At 41.9% G+C, this 23,061-nt stretch overlaps 1 protein-coding gene across 4 annotated transcripts in view; it reads right to left on the bottom strand.

Annotated features, from left to right (window-relative positions):
* The window catches only part of LOC139951237 (histone-lysine N-methyltransferase 2A-like), a 44,524-nt gene that overhangs the window by 5,123 nt on the left and 16,340 nt on the right, over window positions 1-23,061 (bottom strand). For 3 of the 4 annotated variants that reach the window (XR_011787740.1, XM_071950015.1, XM_071950016.1), the window contains exons 15-29: window positions 22,335-22,522; window positions 20,618-21,976; window positions 19,451-19,638; window positions 18,696-18,850; window positions 17,501-17,625; window positions 16,306-16,413; window positions 15,553-15,711; window positions 14,775-14,971; window positions 7,495-14,093; window positions 6,768-7,055; window positions 4,784-4,920; window positions 3,285-3,439; window positions 2,560-2,643; window positions 297-426; window positions 31-126 (exon numbers count right to left, since the gene is read on the bottom strand). Coding sequence is in view for 3 of the 4 variants with exons in the window: in XM_071950015.1 (XP_071806116.1) it covers window positions 31-126; window positions 297-426; window positions 2,560-2,643; window positions 3,285-3,439; window positions 4,784-4,920; window positions 6,768-7,055; window positions 7,495-14,093; window positions 14,775-14,971; window positions 15,553-15,711; window positions 16,306-16,413; window positions 17,501-17,625; window positions 18,696-18,850; window positions 19,451-19,638; window positions 20,618-21,976; window positions 22,335-22,522 (9,968 nt within the window). In the remaining variant the exon portion in view is untranslated. Of the gene's footprint in view, window positions 1-30; window positions 127-296; window positions 427-2,559; window positions 2,644-3,284; window positions 3,440-4,783; window positions 4,921-5,521; window positions 5,622-6,767; window positions 7,056-7,494; window positions 14,094-14,774; window positions 14,972-15,552; window positions 15,712-16,305; window positions 16,414-17,500; window positions 17,626-18,695; window positions 18,851-19,450; window positions 19,639-20,617; window positions 21,977-22,334; window positions 22,523-23,061 lie in introns of those variants that run through there. The other variant, XM_071950017.1, reaches the window with a different exon arrangement.

The following is a 23,061-nucleotide window of genomic DNA, read 5'->3' as shown; positions in this document are numbered from 1 at the left end:
TCAGAACCATCCTCTTGCTGGTATACTTACATCACATGAATGATTGATGAATCTAGCGGCATTGCCGTGCACTGTTGCATCCACGACGTCAAAATCATCAATGCGGAACATATAACAACCAATGCCCTGAAAGAAAAATGAGTCAATTGTAAAAAAAAAAAAAAAATTATAAAACAAATTGTACATAAAGTTGTAAACAAATTCACAAACAAACTCGTACACAAAGTTGTAAACAAAGTTGTACACAAAGCTGTGAACAAGGTAAACAAAGAATTACATTTCTTGGGATTGCATACCTTACTCTCGTAGTATTTTTCTCGCTTATCGGTGAGTATTGCTCGGATGACAACACCAGAGTATTCAATCACCATCTCACCGTCCTCAATGGGGCGCTTACAGAACAAACCACGACCATGGATGAAAGACCTGTCAAGATTCACAATAACGTTTATTTTACTAACGGTGGCTTTTACTAAATGTGTTTGATTGATTATATATTCATCTTTTTACTTGTTCATGTATCTTTATTGTTTTATGATCATATTTTATGGATCTTAATATTGGACCTTTTAATCATTTAGTTTTTGTGGTTAAAATTTTCTTGTTGTAAAGCACCTGGGAGCATTTTTAATGGATTTGGCGCTATATAAATGTTTTTTATTATTATTATTATTATTATTATTATTATTATTATTATTATTATTAGTATATATTTTTTTTTTAAGCCACAAATGGTGGCCCAAGTGAGCAAATTGCAAGGGACTGTACAAAGAAAAATAAGGGAATAAAAGGGTAGCGACAAGTTCTTTCAGGCAGTTCTAAAACAGGCAGGGTCGAATTGCCATGTGATAAAGGCCCGAGCAGCTCATCGACAGCGCCTGCATCGCCCGTAACAAGAAACGTCTTGCATCAAGACTAAAGAAGAGTATCTGCTCACAACCGGTTATAAACACTGGTCATTATCATTGGTTTAAACACCCCCACGTGACGCGCTCTCCACCAATAGGAATAGCGAAACTGTCCGAGGTGTTTTTGAATATTGTTTAATATCTCAAATAAACATCAATAAACCTTATGCACTGAGCCACCATCTTCTTGTAGAGGTCAAACGATGATGAAACAATTTTGTACGCGCAGCGCACAGATTGGGCCAATGAACGACTGTTTTTTTTAACTATAGGTGAGGGCGCCCCACTGATATTATACAAATATTGACTGCTTCGAGTGCTATGGTTAAAACTATGACTCCCGAGATGATTCCAGGAGCGTTCTATTTTCCCGAGGAGAAGCCGAGGGAAAATAGACGCTCCGGGGATTACCGAGGGAGTCATAGTTTAAACCATTGCACGAGTAAAAGCAGCCAATATTTGTTTTATAACACCCCAAACATTTCTAAATACTGTACTAATAAGTTACAGACCTGAATGCTACAATCCACGGACGACGCGAATACAGATTGCGAAAACTTTTACTGGTAGCTGAATGTAGCGTCATGTAATCCGAAATTGTTACAGACTATTAATTTATCATCCCCGTACACGCAACGGACGTCTGGGTACTGCACGCCATGTGCTAGTCTGTCGGACTAGTGCACGGCAAACCGATGCACTATCACACGGCCGTGGTCTAGCAAAACTAAGACATATCATGTGACGCGCTCTAAACCAATGAAAAGGCAGAATATTGGTAAGGGGTGTTATAAGACATAATATGCAACGGTCTTTACATCTCCTTAATCAAAAAGTTATTTATAACTGTCTGGCTCAGCTGGCTACCCTGTAAATATAAAGATGCACATCGATAACGAGAAATGACGAGTTAGCCCTAGAAAAGTTGTGTAGCCTAGCACCGGACTCAAGCTCTGGTGTTTCTGACCAGCAGAGTGTGGGTTTGAGTCTCAGTCATGACACCTGTGTTCTTAAGTTGAATAAAAAAAAAAAAAACAGGCAAATTGCTCAGATTTGATTCGTACCCACAGCCTTTGCAATTTTAAGGCAGATGTCTTACCAACTAGACCACCAAGATTGCTTGGTAGTTGAAGGCAGTTAGAATCAATATCAGCGGATACCACAACGTTTTCATAGATGTTAAATTTTGCTTAAGATTGAGCTTGGGCGATATCACGATATTATCGAATATCGCGATATTAATTTGGACACGATTTCGATATCGGATGGATTTGGTTTTAATCGGAATATCGAAATATATCTATATATTTCGATTAGATATCGCAATGTATTTGCTAGCTGAGACATCTTGCACACCATAGGTTTGGAGTATAACCAGAAGAATAGGTCATTATAACACCTCTCTTATGCTAGAATTGTTTCTTCTACAACTTTCACTTGGAATTTTCAGACCGATGATGTCAAATTTCATTAATCGCGATTATATCGAATATCGCATATATTATCGGCGATATATCGTGAATAAAATAAATCGATAGCGCCCAAGCTTACTTAAGATGTTGCTGTGTTTTTCTCACAGCACTCACAGAACTCTGGAAAGTAATCACAAATCGGTGTAAGGGTAAATACTAAAGTTTAGATCCTTTCTCACCTATAGACACCGACGGCTTCCTTAGCCGTCTCCTTCAGATGTCTGAACCTCATTGCCATGGGAAGATCAAGACTTGTTGCTCGTCTGAAGGAAAAAATTATATCAACAATATTTATTTATCAATTATTTACATAAAACTTACACGGTCTAATGATGATAAAAGTAGAATACATCACTTGAAATGTCATGTTTTATGAGAACTAAGTAAAAACTAATTTCCCGCTTGGAGTTTTATGACCCAGATGTCTGATCGATCCCAAACCTCTACAGGTATGTCAGTTCATGTATATGGTGGACTAAAAAAATGCTCTTTGACCAACACCTTCAACAACAATAACATACAAAATATACAAAAAAGAAATTCTTCAAATTTACATTTCAAAGTGGGAAAAAAAAAAAAAAAACACTTGATTGGTTATTCAAAACCAAAAGATGCAAATGTCTGTCATGACGGAATAATTAACAAAGCAAAGTGACAAAGACTATTGATTGGTTAATGAGAAAGAATCACATGACCAAAGTAACAAAGACCCTTGATTGGTTGATTAAAATCACATGATCAAGGAAAATGACAAAGACTCTTGATTGGTTGACTAAAATCACATGACCAAGCAAAGTCACAAAGACTCTTGATTGGTTTATAAAAATCACATGACCAAGAAAAGTGTTCTAATTGGTTAATAATAACCACATGACTCCAAACATCTGTTCTGATTGGCCCATACCTTGATGATTTGTGCTGCACGTCTTGTTCTTGCGTGTCCTCAACAATCTCTGGTGCTTTCCGATGACGAGAGGCCAGGAAGTCAAATATATCGTGATGAGAACGAGACGTAAACATCTCCCCTCTCGCACAGCCGTGTGGGTTGAGCGGAGGCTCCTAAGTTTCAAACAAAAAAGGACAACATAATTTAGTGTGAGCATTTCTATAGGAATGTGCTGTTAACAAAAAAACTGTACTCTGAGCACAAAGCGCAAAAGCATGCGAGCTCGAAAACTTGCAATCATTAAGCCTAATATTTACATTTATCTCTGGTTTTAAAAGCTCTACTCTGCAATATGTGGGGCGTTATATATGGTTTTGTCTTCGTTTTTGTTATGAATTCGCTCTTTAAATTGAAAAATATATATTTTTAGAGGGCAAAAAAGAAAGAATTTAAGTAAAAGTCAGAGAAATCACATCACTGGAGCAAAGAAAAAATGACTGGAACAGGTGTTTAACCTATGACGACCGGATTCCAAAGCCAGTATTCTACCATCTAAGCTATCTAGCCCTATCTTGATGGTGTTCCTACTTTGTCAATATCTTTGTAAAGGTGGGCACCAGTCAGACCACCTTGTACTGCTATCTAGCCCTTAGTTGATGGTGTCCCTATTTTTGAAGTAAGTATGAAAAGGATTTGAGGCATTGCATGGTGGGGTATCAATATATATTGGTTTGCGGTAACACCATGTGTGTATATCTACTGACGATGACTAGAGCAAGCTAGTCGAAACGTTGAGACCAATTCCGAACTGACTTAAGCTAAAAGCTAAAGCTATAAGCTAAAGTAGTAGTCCAGTCAAATTTCAATACCATCCGCCCTGGTAATAGTTATAAAGCAGGACAGTTCTTTTCAGAACTGAGAAGTCTCCCGAACCTCCGATTTTCTACTCCACGGCAGTAGAATAAAGCAAGACAGTTCCCTAAGAACAACTCTACCTGGCAAGTAGATAAACACACATGGTGTTACCGCAAACCAATATATATAAGTATGAAAAGGTTTGGCGCAGTTTTGAGAAATGCGATCACTTCAGTCGCACTTATGTACTCTATCATGCCTATGGCCTTTATTGCCAGCCTGTCTGAGGTTGTTGTGGACAAGTGGTATAGAACATCAAATTCATGTTCTGGTTGTCAAGGACGAAGCATTAATAACTTATACTGCGCACAGCGGTCAAAAAAGACACCTGAGGCGTACCAAAAGAAAATTAGTTTAACATCTAACAGAAAACTTGATACTGATTTTAGAAATAACACTTAAACAAATATGTCTGGACTTGAAGCACTGAATAATGGTTAAGTGTCTTGCTAAAGGACACAGGTGTTATGACCGGGACCCGACCCCACACATTGCTGACCAGTAAGACCAGACCTCGAGTCCAAAACTTGTTTCCGCTCAGCAACGACTCGCAATACAAGGGGGGCGGGGTGTCTGTACAGAGGATGGATTTTACTACTAACCTCATCGACGGCGGCTCCTCCCTGCCGTTGATGAAACTTAAACTGATACTGCTTGCAGTTCTTGGTTCCGTACAGCTGCTCAATGAGGAACACCAAAGCATCGTGCTTGATGCCAAGAATCTTCACTGGGTCTACACCTAAAATCAAACCAGTTCAACGATACAAAGTGATTTGAGAGTTGATAAGAAATACCAAAGCATCGTGCTTGATGCCAAGAATCTTCACTGGGTCCACACCTAAAATCAAACCAGTTCAACGATACAAAGTGATTTGAGAGCTGTTTAGTAAGAAACACCAAAGCATCGTGCTTGATGCCAAGAATCTTCACTGGGTCTACACCTAAAATCAAACCAGTTCAACGATACAAAGTGATTTGAGAGCTGTTTAGTAAGAAACACCAAAGCATCATGGTTGATGCCAAGAATCTTCACTGGGTCCACACCTCAAATCAAACCAGTTCAACGATACAAAGTGATTTGAGAGCTGATAAGAAATACCAAAGCATCATGGTTGATGCCAATAATCTTCACTGGGTCCACACCTAAAATCAAACCAGTTCAACGATACAAAGTGATTTGAGAGCTGATAAGAAATACCAAAGCATCGTGCTTGATGCCAAGAATCTTCACTGGGTCTACACCTAAAATCAAACCAGTTCAACGATACATAGCGATTTGAGAGCTGATAAGAAATACCAAAGCATCATGGTTGATGCCAAGAATCTTCACTGGGTCCACACCTAAAATCAAACCAGTTCAACGATACAAAGTGATTTGAGAGCTGATAAGAAATACCAAAGCATCATGGTTGATGCCAAGAATCTTCACTGGGTCTACACCTAAAATCAAACCAGTTCAACGATACAAAGTGATTTGAGAGCTGATAAGAAATACCAAAGCATCATGGTTGATGCCAATAATCTTCACTGGGTCCACACCTAAAATCAAACCAGTTCAACGATACAAAGTGATTTAAGAGCTGATAAGAAACACCAAAGCATCATGCTTGATGCCAATAATCTTCACTGGGTCCACACCTAAAATCAAACCAGTTCAATGATACAAAGTGATTTAAGAGCTGATAAGAAATACCAAAGCATCATGGTTGATGCCAATAATCTTCACTGGGTCCACACCTAAAATCAAACCAGTTCAACGATACAAAGTGATTTAAGAGCTGATAAGAAATACCAAAGCATCGTGCTTGATGCCAAGACTCTTCACTGGGTCCACACCTAAAATCAAACCAGTTCAACGATACAAAGTGATTTAAGAGCTGATAAGAAACACCAAAGCATCATGGTTGATGCCAAGACTCTTCACTGGGTCCACACCTAAAATCAAACCAGTTCAACGATACAAAGTGATTTGAGAGCTGATAAGAAATACCAAAGCATCGTGCTTGATGCCAAGACTCTTCACTGGGTCCACACCTAAAATCAAACCAGTTCAACGATACAAAGTGATTTAAGAGCTGATAAGAAATACCAAAGCTTCATGCTTGATGCCAATAATCTTCACTGGGTCTACACCTAAAATCAAATCAGTTCAATGATACATACTCTACCCACTGTAACACACAAAAGTAACATTTGACTTGCAAACCGTACAAAACCCTTCCACGCAAATTCTTGCATGTGGAAAAAACCCACTGTGCACAGAACTGTTTGTGTACTGAGTAGATGCATTCACCACATGATATCATATTGTCGGCTGGCATATAGTTTATCTATCATTCAAAACCATAACGGATGATAATAAATAGTCAGACAGTAGGAGGGCTGACTTTTAACTGTGCTAATCCATTCACTACATGATATCATACTGCAGGCTAGCAAGGGATGATATTAAACAGTGAGACAGTAGGAGGGTTGACTATGTACTGTGTATATGCATGCAGGTTTGCATTGTTTAAACACTATTCAAAACCACAATGGTTGATATTAAACTGTCAAACGGTAGGAGGGTTAAACGTTGTAACTTACCGGCAAAAGACAAGCTTTTCATTCGCGCATCGATCCGCCGTTCTTGAACTTTCTCAACGACCTGTCGCCAAGCTTCCTCCATGGTATCCGCTCTGGTCTGAAACCCGTCGTCGCTAGTGACTTCAAAGATCAACTTGTAGCCGTTGTTGGCTTGCACCGGGGCGGGGTTCTCCTCTGCAATGTTCTCCTTATTCTCTTGAGTCTGAAGTCGTTGGGCGTTGGGCAGATTAAGCTTGGGAGGGATCCGAGATGGTCCTTTTGTGGACTTGTTGGTACGCTGGCCTTTGGCTATTAATGGGAGTGAACAAAAACAACTTTTATAGTTTGTCCGTAAATTTTTCCTTTTCCGTGGCCAGCTAGACATGTAAACTTGTCTCTTATTAAAGGGTCAGGCACTAATTTCAATGGGCACATCTCGAAATACTAAACTTAATCCAGATGTCAGCAACGGTTAATGGTTAATGTTTCCTGTCACTGAAACTGTGTAATCATTGAGAAAGACATCTAATTCAAAGCCTAAAGCCTTTCTCAGATTCAAATATTTTAGTGTCAAAAACTACGTGAGAGAGTTGTTTCTCACAATGTTTTTAACCATCAAGAGCTGTTCGCTGCTTGTTACTCTTTCAAGTTTTTATGTTAATATATATTTTAAGTAGTAACCAAACCTGTGCAGTGCTTTTAAGGAATACATGTACAAGGACAAAATATTGGAGGAAATAGGTCTCACCTTTGTTAGTATTTTTGATTTTTGGTTTCACTTCAGTCCCGCTGCTGTCCTCAATGAGTTTGTTAATCGGCTCATCAGCCTGGATCACATCGCTGATCGTTGGCATCTTCATCCTAGGACCCGAGGCATTCTTAATCCTTGGCCTTGGCTGAGACGCCCGTGGCGCCTTGGTCTTCAGGAGCAACTTCCTCTTCGCCGTGCTAGCACCTTCCTGCTGCTCGGGCTTCCCCAGCTGGTCAGAGGAGTCTGTCTTTGACTGGAGCATCCCAAACTCATCAAACCACATTTTCGAGACTTTGTGTGGGCTTTTTCGCCTCTTGGCCCCTACCCTTGGAGGGAGGTCTTCTGCTGCTGGCCTCTTCAAAGGATTGCCGACACTGGGTCTCGGTGCAGCGTAGGTGTGCTCTAAACATGCTGATCGGTTGATCTCTTGTTGAATAAGACTTGGGGATTCACTCTGTGTCTGGTCTGCCTTTTGTTGAATAAGCGACCACAGCTGTTCAACGGCAGATGAGGTAGGAATTGACATCATTGGCTGGAGAGATGCGAAAGGTACGGGCTCTGTACTCAGTCCAGCAATGGGAAACGGTGTCACATGACCCTCTAGGGAAGTCCTATTAGATGAAACTACAGATGGTTGCGAATAGAGCGGGTAGCTGCTTTGTGATGGGTTGGTCAAAGGTTCCAATCTTCTGGTTTGAAGTCCAAAACCAGACGGGTAGAGAGTCGAGTCAGACTGCGAAGGGGAAGGTTTGGGCCTCCATGGCAGTCCAGGATCGACGACAGAGGCATTCAGCATAGGTTTGGAAAAAGACGTGGAACAAGATGTTGAACTGACTATTGAAGGCTTTTGGTGCCAAGGCATTGTGAGTGGTATAGGTGGCACATATAGTGAAGCAAGTTGTTGTGGAATAATGGGAGGCTGCAGAGTACAAGAAACAAAGGACGGAGCAACTTGGAGAGCTGAGGAGGGTACGGGCAAGTTGAAAGGGGTCCTTACAGATCCAGGTACTGAGACAGCAGGGGAAAACACCCGAGTTACAACAGGACCTTGTTGAGTGTAGATATGAGGATAAGTTACTGAACTATGTGATGTAATGGCAATGGTCATGACAGTTGGAGTAGTTCTTGGCACTAGAGGTTGTAAGGGTCTAAGCACAGATGGAGAAATCCGGGGAGTACCAAATGGCGGGATGGTGGACGTGATGCTCTTAGGGTGGACTCTTGATGGAATCGACGCTGCTGAAGTACATAAGCTGACGGCCGACGATTTCCGGGCAAGACTATCCTGGACAAATTTTTTCATTAAATTGAGAGGGGTTTCCTTCGATGGCTTCCTTGAGATCTGTTTACCAGGCTGAGAGTCTAGAACAGGTGGACGGGTTATCCCTGAGGACTTGACAACCATCTCTTCATCAAGCTGTTTAACCAGAACAGGTGGAAGGCTCTCCTCTGTTGCTATTCCAGCTATCTGTTTATCAAGCTGTATGGGAAGAACAGGTGGAAGGCTTTCCTCTTCCAACTTCCTACCCATCTCAGGATGCTCAGTTACTTGTCCTTGTCGTATTTCAGAACCTGGAGGATCCCTAGGGGTTGAACTGGCTTCAGACTGAGCACCAACGCCGGCATTCGACACATTATTTTTTTCTGAGTCTCTCGTTGTGGATTGGATCATTTCCAAAAATTCGTGGTTTCCTATTTTGGTTTTCCCACCTTTTTTATATTTCTGCATTTCGGTTTTTAGTCTAGTAAACTCCTCCGTTGTAACCGAGATGACCTTCCGGCTTGTGATGACACAATCACCAGCTTTTCCTTTGTGGTTGGGAGCACTTTGATTTGTTGAAAGCTTAGCCCGTTGGGAGCTTGAGTGGCTGCGAAATATTACCTTCAGGTAGTCTTTTGAGTTTACATTTGAATCCAATGCATCAGAACTTGAAGGCTGACTTGATGCATCCACATTGACAGGTACTTGGTTGATCCTACTATCTGCAAGTTTAACTTCCTTTGGAGAATTTCCTGTGGTAGAATCATCTTTCTTCACTACTGGTTTTGTTTTAATTGTTTTCAGGGGTCCCATGTCTGGTTGAAGCCCCGTCCACAGGTCTAACAACTCCTTGTTCGACACAAAGTCTCCCATGACTCGCTTGAGTGGCCAGCGTCGGGCAGGCTTTACGGCATTTGCAGAGGCAGATTGGGTTTCTTCGTCTGTTGTTTTAGGGCGAGTCTCAGAGGTTTTGTCTGATTCCTGATGTTTTTTGGATTCCTGAATTCCTTGCAAATTATTTTGAACCTCGTTTACTTTTGGATCTTTCGACGATATGACTACATCAGCGGAGTCAACCCCTTCCAGTGGTCTTTTCCTGGATTTCTCAACATTTTTCATTTGTGGCTGACTTTGAGGGGTTCTTTTTCTGAGGATTCGTTGACATGGTGGAGGCGTTGATTTATCCGTTTCAGGACCCCCCGAATCAGGTGTAAGCAGCCTACGCACCTTTCTCGGTCTACCTGGTCCTCTCTTGAGACCGGGTGTGATTGGTTTGAACTCAGATTTCCCATCAGCAGATACTGGCGTTATACCAACTTTGTTCAATTCAGATTTCCAAACTGCAGATACTGGAGTAATACCAACTTTGTTCTTCCTTGGTCTACCTGGTCCTTTCTTTACCTCGGGTGTTGTCATATCTTCAGTAAACGTTTCTCTCATTTCGACTTCCTGGGATGTGACATCCTTTGACAGTAATTTCTCTGGATTCTCTGAAGGTGTTTCCTCCGATGATGTGATACTAACACTGGACGTCCTTCTTTGCCTTGATTGTTTTTCTTTCGGTGTGTCGACAACGCGAGTAAGACGAGAGAAGGTTGCCCTCATTGGGTACTTTTTCCTTGATGAGGGACTGTCTTCGATATCCATTTTGTCGCCAGTGGAATCGTCCTGATTATCCTTTTTGGACTCGGAATCAGACATGCCTGGAACAAAGACCCCAGATCTTTCATCGAGGACAAAGTCTCCCAACTGTTTTGGTTCCTTAGTGATCAGTAAGTGAGTCTCATCGTGCATTGATTTCTCAAAAACTTCTGGACTGTTTTTCTCAAATACTTTATCACTTTCAACACCTACATGTATCACTCCTACTCCTGACTCTGAATTGCTATCTTCTTTGAAGTCTTCCAGAACATGTGGCAAATCGGTTGTTATGTTTCTTTCTAAGCAGGGTGTGCTTGGCAGAGATTGAGATTTGTCAGACTGGATAGGAGCAGATCTATCGGAATAGCTTTGGTGATGTTCCGGTGAGCTTGGCAATGAGTTCACAAGTTGTGTGGAAGGTGTTAAAGGAAGACTGCTAGAAAGACTTCCAGCTTGTTTGCTCTGCCCAGCACAAATATCATGGAGAACAACAATTGCCTTCCTCAGGGCAACAAAGGTGTCTCTTGGGTTAAGCTTCTTGGCTTCCACTGGTTGTTCCTGATTGCTTTGATTGTCTGCATTGTCTTCGGTATCCATGGATAAATTAACGCCGTCAGAGTTAAGTTGGCTCTCGCCTAAAAAGATGTCTTCATCTGAACTTCCTGCTGGCAGAACTTTAACAACTGGAGAGTGACTGGGATCACTTTTCTCACGATCTTTCTTTACGCTCTCAGAAGTTACAGCAACTAGCTCTGATGAGTTGTCGACCTCAAATTGATTCTCGCTGACATTACCATCAACTTCGTCCCTCAGTTCTTCTTGCACACTTCTTTCTTTTCTCTCGACGTCCTTCTGATCTGGTCGTTCTAAAGAGACTGGAGGAGAAGCACTTCTCAGGTTTTCAGGACAACGACTTCCCTGGGTTTGAGTTTTTTCAGTTAACATTGTTGGTGAATCTCCCAACTTGATCTTCTTTGCAGCTGGTTCAACAACTTCCTCGTCCGAAGAATGGGAATAAGCTACTGGTTCCTTGGCTGAATCCTCCTTAAGGCTTTCCTCAGAGGGTGACATGACTTCATTGGATTCTTCAAGTGAGCCCTTGGTTGAACCAAGGAGACCATCTGCTTCTACTTCCTCAGAAGTACTACTCGACAAGTTTAGAAGCAGCTCAACCTCTTCTGGAACATGACCTTCCAGGCTTGAGACCTGTTCCTCGGACGAAACGTTCACACCTACCTCAGGAGTTAGTGATGTGTTCTTGGAGGCGGAGTTATTTTCCTCCTGTGCAGATGGTTGGAGGTCATCATCCACATCCATGTGTTCCGATTGGTCAGTATCTGAGGCTTCCCCGGCTTTATTAACCAATGAGCTCACAACAGGAGTTTCAATTACAGCAACTTGTCTTGACTCGCTATATTCTATCTCACCATTAGGTGCAGCAACTTGGGAAGCTCTGTCGGAAGATGTTTCAAGCAGATTTACATCAGCGCGGTCAATTCCACAAGGAACCATAGGTTCAGGATGTGATGCCATATCAACTCCTTCCGTCCTTTGATTTGATGATACTTCAGATGGTGACTGGGCCTGGGATTTGTCTTCATGTAAAGCTATTCCAGGACTCTGTTCAAGTGTGAGGTCATCTTTGAACTCAGAACTCTCACATATGGCGCCCTCTGTTGGTGAGTCACTGTCAGTCTCTCCAACTCCAACCACAGGCACATATAATTGCCTGTGTGGTGTGGAACTCTGAGGTACAAGGTCACTTAGACAGCTTCCAGAGGCAATGTCGTTCCGAGTCAAAGGGAAACTTGATTTGGTTTCAGAAGAATTACTTTCATTGTTGTGCAGCATTGTGCCTCCTTCCAAAGAGGCTTCATCTCCCCTTTGTTCGCTAATGGAGGAGTCCTTGCTATCCTTGCTCAATTCCGACTGTTCCATATCTGCCGATGATAGGGGTGTGGATTGTTCTGCCAGCTTCTCCATTGCGATGACATCAGTCACAATGTCTTTAGTGAGTTGGCTCAAATCGGTTTCATCCTCTGTACTCTCTTGCGAGCTGAGTCCATTTTCTTCTTTCAGCGTGTCGGTGTTGTCACTACTCTCAACAGTCTCTTCACTATCCTTGAGTCGGGGATCCAAGTCTGAATCCGAATCAAATGTTTCCTTGGGGCAAAATGATGTCACTTCTTCCTTTGCGTCGTTGCTTTCAACAATAGTTTCTTTTGGCTCTCCATTCGCGGTTGTGGTGCTCTCCTGCACAGAGCTTTGACAAGGTATTCTGTTTGTGTCTGCAACAGTTGAGCTTTGCTCAGCATTGGTTGTTTTTACTTCCGGTGATTTGTCCTCTGGGGAGTTGGTTGGCAATGTATCAATAAACTTGAAAACTGATCTTGTGGGAGTGACGAGTGAAGACTCTGGTAGCGTGGCCACTTGATTATGAAGTCCTGAAATCAATTGTGGTCCATTACTCAGTACAGCGGTCTCAATCTCTGACTGGAACAAACTTGTAACCGTGCCGGGGCTTTCGATCGCGGCTTTCCCAAATGACTCTTCTTCAATGGAATGAGAACCTAACAAAGAAGTTCTTGAGATTAACTCAGAGTTTTGTTTGGTAGAGTCAAAAATTGCTGTAGCCCCAGTTGAGGCTTCGCCCGTTGACCTCTCAGGAGAGCCTGTTGAGGCTTTTCCCATTGACCTCATAGAGAAGCCTGTTGAGAACGTGGCACCAACTGCAGATTCAGAGCTTGGAATTGCCATCTTTGCTGCTCCACCAACTTGTGAGAAACCTACAATGTCTTTGGGTTGCCCTTCCTGGGAGCATACAGCTTCAAGATGGCCAAGTTGAGCAGCAGCTGCTGCAGAAACAGCCTCTGACGACACACTACTGTCTTGGGAAGATCTTCTTGTCATCTCCTCGGTTCGGCCGCTCTGGGCAGCGTAATTCAAGCTCATGACCATCTGACTCAGATCTGATGAGAGGTCATTATCATGAGCCAGATTTACCATGGTCAAGCTCGGGTTGGCAAGGGCACTCTGAGGCAAACTCTTCAGTGTTTTCTCCGAAAGACCAGACGTATTAGACGGCGGTATCGGCCAAGACTGGGTAAGTCTTACATCGCCGACAGTAGATTGGAAAGCCGGGTCTTGACTCTGAAGTCCGAACGTAGGGCAGCTTTTGTTTAATTTACCACTGGAGTCTAAATCATCAGGGTAATCCATCAGAGCTTGGTCTAGCATAGGAGGCTGATCTTTAAGCGAAAGATCATACTCTCCGATCTCCATGGCAATTTCTGAGTTAATTTGTTCGAAGGCTGCATTAAGAGCCATCTCCGGATCGATGCAACCTTCTCTTAGATCCGCCTCACACTGCAGGAGAGTCTCTGGATCCAGCAACGACTCTAATCCTGTACTGTCGAGAGACAACTCAAAGACACCGTCGATCATCTCAACTCCCGCCTCCTTGCCTCGGAGTTGCATCCCTTCATCTTCCTCAGGAATGCTCGGCATGTCGTTTGGGAGCTCCGTGATTTGAACCTGAGACTTCCTTTTATGGAGGGCGCCCGGACTGTGGGCTGTGGTGTGGTTGACATCGAGGGGCGACTTTGGGGTGCTGACAACTTTGCATTCATAGATGCGGATCGTGTAGACACAGCGCCGTTGTGCGTCAAAGGTACTCCAGTAGACTCGCTGACACCTGGAATTTAAAAAAATGAGAAAAGTACAGATACTTGTAAATTTCTTTTTAAAACGAGTGCAGTATTGCCATGTTCAAGATGTGCATTGACCTGAAGATAATTACTCCCAAAATTAATGACCGTAAAAACTGACTTGGTAAAAAACATTGGAGAGCTGTAGTTTTAGAGAAAGCGGTAATTTTTTACCCCAAAATCTGAAAGCACACAATTCTATGCATTGAGCGGTTTTACCCATCATTTTTTTAATGTTACCTTTTTAAATTTTTTTTTAGTCATGCTCAACAAGGGAAACTGACCTGATAAGTTCTGACTGGAGCTGGATTTGCACCGAAGACCTCTGGATGAGCGTGCCAGGGGCCAATTTCATAGAGCTGCTTAAGCACAAAATTTTGCTCAAGCGAACAAATCCTTGCTTAGTAAAATCAGATTATTGGCCAAGACTCCACTCAATTGTTATACTAAGTAAACAACAGCTTAATACTAGTCATAAGCAATGTACATGGCATGAAATTTGGGCCAGTAACATGTGTAAAATAAGCGAGCTATTTTCGTGCTTAAGCAAATTTCTTGCTTAAGCAGCTCTATGAAATTGGGCCCTGGGCTCTACCAACTGAGCTATCAAGCCCTAGGAAACTAAATGTGAAAGCACAACCCATCGATTTCAAAGCTTTATATCTTACCTGAACTCTAGTGGATACAGGGCATCCTGTTGGTCCGAGGAGGGACCAAGACGACCTAGGTCATCCACAGTCAACGACCCAACCATGACATTGATACGACTGACTTCAAGTCCCTGAGTGAAGTTACGATTGAGTTTCATGTTGTCTAGGCTGACGCAGACACGACGCAGCACGGCGAAGTTACCATCTTGGATGATCTGAAGACAGAAAAAAAGAAATAAACTTCAGTCTCAAGATTAAAATAATCAAGCGTGTCGTGGCCGAGTGGATTGTTTATTAAGAACACTAGACTCAAGCTCTGATGCTTCTGAGGGCAGAGATAGTTTGAGTGATTGAAGTAAAATGAAAAATGTACTAAGCGCCTTGAGTACCTTGTTGGTAGATACGTGCGCTAAATAAGACCTTGATATTATTATTGATTAGCATTGCACTAGTGGCAGGACAGGCTGTATACTTGTAAAGGGACCTGAGATGGTCCAAGGAAGAAAAAAAAAAAAGGCCAAGTGACCTACCATTCGATTACACCAAACTCTTCCTAACTTAGGATTAATCATAAGACTTAATAATCATAATATGGATTTATACTGCGCACTTCTCCATAAAAGCGATCAAGGCGCCTACACAAAAAAACACGAGTTAAGTTTCTATTCATAGCATTAGGATGCATTGAACCCGTCCTTAGTTAAGACGAGATGGGAATATAACAATGCTGGAGGACCATATAGAAAAGCTCTATATAGAAAGCCACTGTTATTCAATTTCTTAAACTAAGTCTTACATCTCGATCCACTTTATCACGATGCGTGTTGCAGAAGACTTTCTTGTCCTCCTGGAAGACGCATTTAATCTCCCGAGCACACATGAAGTGGAAATTGGCAGGACACCCTCGCTGGCAGCAGCCGACTGTCGCTCCAAACTTGTTGCAGTTCTCGCAACGCTGTTGATTTACAAAAGAAAATTAAAAAGTTTTTTTTTACAATTGATCCTGGAGATTGGACATGTTTAAATACAAACACAAATACAGAAACAGAGTAATAATAATAATGGACATTTTTTTGGTTATAAAATGCATATGATTAGAAAGATATTTTAAAAGTAGAATATAATGATCCAAATAAGTATCACTCGAAATTGCGTGGTTTTCCTTTTACCTCGTCGACTAACATGGTCGGCCATGTATGGTTCTTGACTCCCATAATTGGCCGACCGTGTTAGTTTGCAAAGTAAAAGGAAAACCACGCAATTTCGAGGCAAATTTGTGTGGATCATTGTATTCTACTTTTAAATCATTTTTCTAACCATATGCATTTTATAAAAAAAACCGGTTACAAACACTTTTCATAGACCAACTCGACCGATCCAAGGCAACGTGTTTCTTAAATCACAAATTTTCTAATTTTTCACAAGGGCCTAAAAATCAGATATCAGACTCAAGTAGGTAAAATATCATGCCTAAATGAAAAGCCCCGCAAGGAATGAAAAAGATGAATCTATTTGCTTTCATTTTTACTAGAATCTACTTCACACTCACCAGCTGCCTGCCTCTCCAGATTGCAGCGTGAACGTTGACTAACGATCCGTCCATTTCTTCAAATACCTCCGCCGACCACAGACCGCAGTTGATGTGTATCCACTCATCCTAAAATAGATAGAGTTCAGAACTAGAATATGAATATTCATGAGAATGAGACTTTTACAGAGGTGTACGTTTGGTTGTCACTCTTAAAACTAAGGACAATAAAACATCCTTGGTTAAAAGCCTACAGCAGCTCTTGATAGTATAAAGTATTTCGGAAAACATTTCACTTTGAAGTTATGTGGTTTTGTAAAAAATAGAACAGTTTTGATGGCCCAAAATTAGAATCTGAGACAGTAACAGGGCTTGAATTTCACAGCGGCCACGACAGCCATTGCCGTCGTTGCCCTTCAAGTGGCCGTGATGCCCCTTGAAAATAACCAAACATTAGGGCCAAGTTTGCCGTGCCCTTTTCCCCCATGGCTGTCGTGCCCTTTTTACCTAAATTCCAGGCCAGCAGTAACACTTCTTAGATTATGCTATTCCTAATAGAGGTTATACTTCCACCACGGACATATTCACTCCGGATTTTTATTAGGATTTGAAACTTTACATGGTGGAAGTATAACTACATGTAAGAGAGTTTAGCAGTAACACCCTGTGGATATCTCTTTTGAGTAAAGTTCCTTCTGAAAAGAACCGGTGGTTAACGACTCGACAATTAGATCAGTATGCTCTGATCATCTTCAGGATTAAAATAATAATAATAACTAAATAATAGTAGGTATCTGATATGCGCCAAATCAATCTTAACAGATGTTCAAGGCGCAGCAGAGACAATGTAAACACAACACATACATGTACATATCCAGTGAATGCTAAACAAACGATAATAATAACACCATTTAAAAACAACAACAATGGGAAGAAATCAGAACCAGGAGGGGAAACCACGACCAGACCTGCAGCATTGAGCCAAAGAAAGTCCCGCCAAAGCCGGTCTCTCTATGACGAGAACGTGCAGGCCAAGCCGAGCGATACCGGACACACACTAAAACATAATATGAAAAGATCAATAATCAAACGATTGAAAAACCATAGGTATACATTGCCTAAATTATACTCGTTTCAAATGTATCATAAAACAAAAAATGGCCTGGGTTGACAAACCACTCATTTTGCTTGATCCCATCTCATTTATTTTTCTTACCTGTCCGCAGTAGAGCAACCTTCCCCCATCATTAGGATCTTCATCTGAGAATCTCCCGCATAAACAGCATCGTCTGGTATCATCTGTATTAGGCTCCATTAAGGGGGTCACTTGAGCACTTCCTCCTAGACAAGGTCAAAATAATTATGGCTTCTTAGTAAAAAGACTGACCTTAATGTACACAAGATGGCGCATTTAATGGACTTTTTAGGCTATTTAAAGGAACACGTTGCCTTGGATCAGACGAGTTGGTGAAAACAAAAGCGTTCCTTTAATCACACTTTGTCCGATTTTTCCCAAGGGCAAAATTAATCTGTAAATCAGATGGAAGAATATAGCACTCATCTTTTTCATTATTTTTTTTTAATGAGGTATCCCCCTTAACTCACGAGGCTGGATGGCCAATTCAAGTTGAGGGCTACACTTAACTGATCGTTCCAGGTCAACTTTCACCAGGGGCACATTGCAACCTTCTCTTTGGGCTGAAACAGGTTTACCCTTTTCACACTCTGTAAGGATGTCGGCTTGGGCATCATCCACTAGGAGCCACCTACTCATGGGGCTGAAACAGGTTTACCCTTTTCACACTCTGTAAGGATGTAGGCTTGGGCATCATCCACTAGGAGCCACCTACTCATGGGGCTGAAACAGGTTTACCCTTTTCACACTCTGTAAGGATGTAGGCTTGGGCATCATCCACTAGGAGCCACCTACTCCTGGGGCTGAAACAGGTTTACCCTTTTCACACTCTGTAAGGATGTAGGCTTGGGCATCATCCACTAGGAGCCACCTACTCATGGGGCTGAAACAGGTTTACCCTTTTCACACTCTGTAAGGATGTAGGCTTGGGCATCATCCACTAGGAGCCTGGTTGGTAGAGCAGAATGCACTACCTTCCCAACTTTTTACAGTGCAATCAACGCTAACCCAACTCATTTAGAGATCACCTTAACATGGTTTGCCGGCAAACATTATTAAAAAGCAATATTGGCTAAGTGCCTAACTCAAAGGCATAAGCCATGACAGCAGAAAATAAAAAATAAGAAAAGAATTGACTGATCAGCTTACAGTTTTCAAGTATGTGCAAACTAAAATTCCACCATGACGTTTTACCGTCTGAATATTTACAATGAAAGGCCCCGCAAACTCCCAAAGAACAGTTTTACACCCCCTTTTTCCAAAACAGGTCACCTACCGATGATTCTAGCTGGGGCTCTACTCGTGGGCGAGAAGGGGAGTCGTTTAAGAGGGGAGGGCTGTACCACTCCAGGCAAGGGGTGTTTCCTCTGCATCCACTGTGCGTATTCATGATCACTGTGTGGTGGTAGTACAGCTTGGGATAACATACCACTGGAATAAGAGAGGAGAGACATGATTGGTTGATTAGAGGGTACATGGACTGATAAGAGCCAATCAGAAGTCAAGTTATAAAGAAAGCTTAAGAGAATGCACAACTGATGCAAGAGAGGAGAAATACGATTGGTTGATTGAAGTGTAAATGGACTATAAGACCCAATCAGATGTCAAGTTATGAAGAAAGCTTGAGATAACATGCCACTGAAGAGAGGAGAAATACGATTGGTTGACTAGATGGTTATGGACTCATAAGAGCCAATCAGATATGAAATTATGAAATAAAACCAGATTTTTTAAAAGGTTTTTACCACCAAATGACCGGATGTTTGTGATTACCTTGGTATCATAAAAAAAGCTTTTACTTGAAATGTCAGAAATCGAAGCTTTAACTAAGACATGCAAATTAATTTGTTGAATAATTTCTCCGGTAAAGTTCAAATTTGGCAGTGAACTGTGGCAGATAAATCAGTTCACATTATGTGATACTTTGAGAAATACTCATATACCTTATTCTTGCAAGACCTTGTCAACTTTGAAAAGCAACTGTCCAAGCTCTTCCCACCCCTAAACTAATTAATGGAACTGCCCACTTACTCTGGGTACTTCTGATTCTGCTCCCATGACTTGGACGTTTCCACTTGGTACCAGGGGAACATCTTATTCATATTCTTCAGGAAGATGGCGCAAGACGTGCGATTGTTTCGCTTCAGGTTGTACGACTGTTCTGTTTCAGATGACAGTGAGTGTTGGATGATACGAACACAGTCGTCACAAAACTCAGCCTGTTCAAATTAAAAGGATATTAACTTTGGTTTTATTATAATATAATATAATCATATCAAAGTCTTATATAGCGCACGTATCTACCTAACAAGGTACTCAAGGCGCCGAGTATATACAAACTTTCAGAATGATAGGTCCTAATTGCAGTGATAAATTTTGGGACCCAATTATTTAGCACCTTAAAAGGGTTTACAAGGTGCTACGGCGCCATACAGCAGCCACAGCCAGGAACACCGGGGCGAACCCCTTCTCATTTCGAAAAGTGCACTGGGTTCTTTTACATGCATTACACAACACTTGGGACCAACGACTTTACGTCCCATCCGAAGGACGAAGCAATGGTTAAGTGTCTTGCTTAAACACACCGATGTGTGTTAGCAATGTATAATCAGTAATTTTCCAGAGGTCTGTGAGAAAAAATCACAGGCATATTACTCGGATGGAATTTGAATCCACGACCTTTGCAAAGCTAGAGCAGTGTCTTACCAAGACATTGCCCGAAGGCTAGAGGCAGTTCGAATCCTATGTTTCAGCAGCGCATATCGCAACGATTTAATAGATGTTAAAGCTGCATCGGGGACAGATCAGTGTAAGGGTTAAACCAAAACTTACATTATTATGATGACATTTTTTGTGAGTGAAATTTAAATAGCATGTAAAACCATATTAACCAGTTATGGTAAAATACCATAACTGGTTAATACATTTTTCATGCTAAAATTGAGACAAAACATATTTTGGCGACACTGTTTTTCTCATTTCTCAAAAACTACAGCACCTCAGCAAGTAATATTTTATGGTAAGCTTTCTACCATCATTATCTTCAAACCGTGTAAGGTTATGTTAATCTGTGGACATCATATTTTGTGTCCTACATAAAGTACCCAGACCCTTTAACACTAGCTGTTAATCAACACTGAAGGATCAGATCAGAACAAAAAAATGTGGTTAAATCAAACCTTTTTCTTCTTCACTTACCACAGTTTTGTAATGTCCTTGTCTCACTCTCTTGCTCACCAATCGGAGATCTTTGGGATGTTTGACCACCTTCGTAATCTTTTCTAGCTGACCTTTAGACTGTTCTACCTCTGCCGTAATGGAATCATCCAAGTTCTTGGAATCGTCCAAATTCTTGGAATCAACTGTTCCGGCATCACCATTTCCGTCAGTTGCATCTTTTACTGGTTCATTTTCAGATGTTTTATTTTTGGCAGGGATCGTTGCGTCGTCTGTGACTTGATGAGGGTTGACTGACGCGGACTCACTTTGTAATGATTTGTCCACAACACCCGTCTCCTCAATGTCCTTCGGGGGCCCCTCCTCTGTTGGTGCATTTGAAATACAATCTTGCTCATCCCCTTGCACATGTACTACAGCTTTGGAGCCTGAGGGCTCTTGTACTGATGATGTTATCGACTTAGGGCTCTTTAGAATGTCATGACTTTGCTCTGGAAGTCTGGTTATTGTCTCCTCTTCTCGACTATTGGTCTTGCTTGGGGAATGCCTTTGAAGCTCAGTGGAGTCAGCTGCAGGGGTTTGGTTGCTCTCTTCAGCAGATGTCGCATCATGCACTGGAGAAGGATCCATAACGGTGTCAGAAGTGGGATCTGCGACAGCAGAATCAGAGACCATCCTGGGTTCCACTTGATCCTTCACTAGATTACCAACATTAGAAACATCAACACCACCTTCCTGATCCTGAATGTCTTGTGAACCTGAGAGATCAAGGCTTACATCTGACTTTGATTCTGAGAGAGCATGTGTGTCACTTTCTTGTTGCACCTGTCCCTCTTCTAAGAGCTCAGAGTTATTGGTTTCTGGAGAAAGTTCTGAGGAAACTGCCATTGGTAGTTCATGGCTGGACGATGCATCTTCAGTGGATTCCTGGGCCTCTCTAGCATCCTGTTTTGGGGGTTCTGGCAGCGTGGAAGAAGGAACATGACCATGCTCTGATTGTACTTCCATGGGCTCTGTCCTTTCTTCATCTGGTACGACCTTTGCAGAAACTGTTTCACTCTTGCTGCTATCGAGCTCCAAGGTTGCTGAGCTACTGCCTTCTCTAACCTCCTCACTCTTGTCTGTCGTCTCAATAATGACCGAGTCTACTTTGACTTCAGTCTTTTCTTTTGAACTCAAACTTGAAGGTCCAGGGTTCGACTTCTGCTCCTTCAAGAATCTTGGAGACACTCGACGTGAGATGAAATCAGTCTTGGATTCACCTGGACTGGAGTAAGAATCCGCTGATAGCGTATCACTGAGAGCTGGCGATGGAGTGAGGTCTCGTCGCAATCCTGAAGAGCTTGCTGGTGACGAGGAACGATGCCTACCAGACTTCACCTGACCAGAAAAAAAAATGTTCAGTTTCAAAGGACATAAATTAAAGTAGCATGAGCAAAATAAATTGTGCATATTTTTTTAAGATATCGCCCAACTCACAAGGCCGGCCAGTCTCTTCAAGTCGAAGGCTGCACTTAACTGATTTTGGCTATCGATCCAAATCAACTGCCACCAGGGACTGTCACCACCTACTCCTGGGGCTGAAACAGGGTTACCCCCTTCACGGTCCATTAGTATGCAGGCATGGGTATCATCCACTAAAGGACCCTGGCTGGGAAGATTGCACTACCATCCCAACAGACAAGACAATAATATTTCTACATCTGGTCTCATTTTCTAAAGTATGAACAGTTGTTACCTTCTTCTCCAGGTTAACAAGATGAGAGGCGCTGCGGCAGTTGAGCATGGCTCGTAAGACGTTCTGGAAGCCGGCTTCCATCTCTTCCTCCAGTTCAACCTGCCACTTAGCCGGACGGACAGGATCACACTTGACGCAGATGTAGGGTACAGTCTCCGGGAGGTCAGTCATGATGTGATACATATCCTCTGTAAAGAGAGAGAGAAAGATGTTTTGGGAGTTGAACAAAGAAAGATTTAGGGGACATTCTTAATAGTCAATATTAAAAAATTTAGATTTTTTTTTTTTTTGAGAAACTGTGAATGTGTGGGGTCAAAAGAAATAAATGAAAATCGAAATTCAGTTCAGCAAAACAAAAATGAATTTTTTTTTTATGAGAGAGCAGAACCTCATAATATCGCACAAAAACTGTTGTACAAAGTTTTATGTGCTTGCCAGTTTCAAGTCTGATTGATCGACGAAGTTGTGTGTGTAAGCCAGGAATAGCTATTGAAAACTACATTGTTGAAGACCTTTGACCTAAAAAAACTGCATCATTTGAGGTATTACTTAATATTCTTTATCCCGATGCAAATTTAACATCTATTATAGGTATTACTTTGTTCTTCGATGCATAGATAAAGTAAATCAATATTTAAAAATCGTAAGTTGGGGGTGGCTGGGTGGTCAAAACGATTTTTAAAAAAAATAACACGCCAGTGCTTTACCAAATCAGCTCAGTTAGCAC

This window comes from Asterias amurensis, chromosome 19, assembly GCF_032118995.1.
Source record: "Asterias amurensis chromosome 19, ASM3211899v1".
In the NCBI taxonomy this organism is placed as follows: Eukaryota; Metazoa; Echinodermata; class Asteroidea; order Forcipulatida; family Asteriidae; genus Asterias; species Asterias amurensis.
Note: the sequence above shows the minus strand (reverse complement) of the source record. Positions and strands in the feature narration are given on the sequence as shown.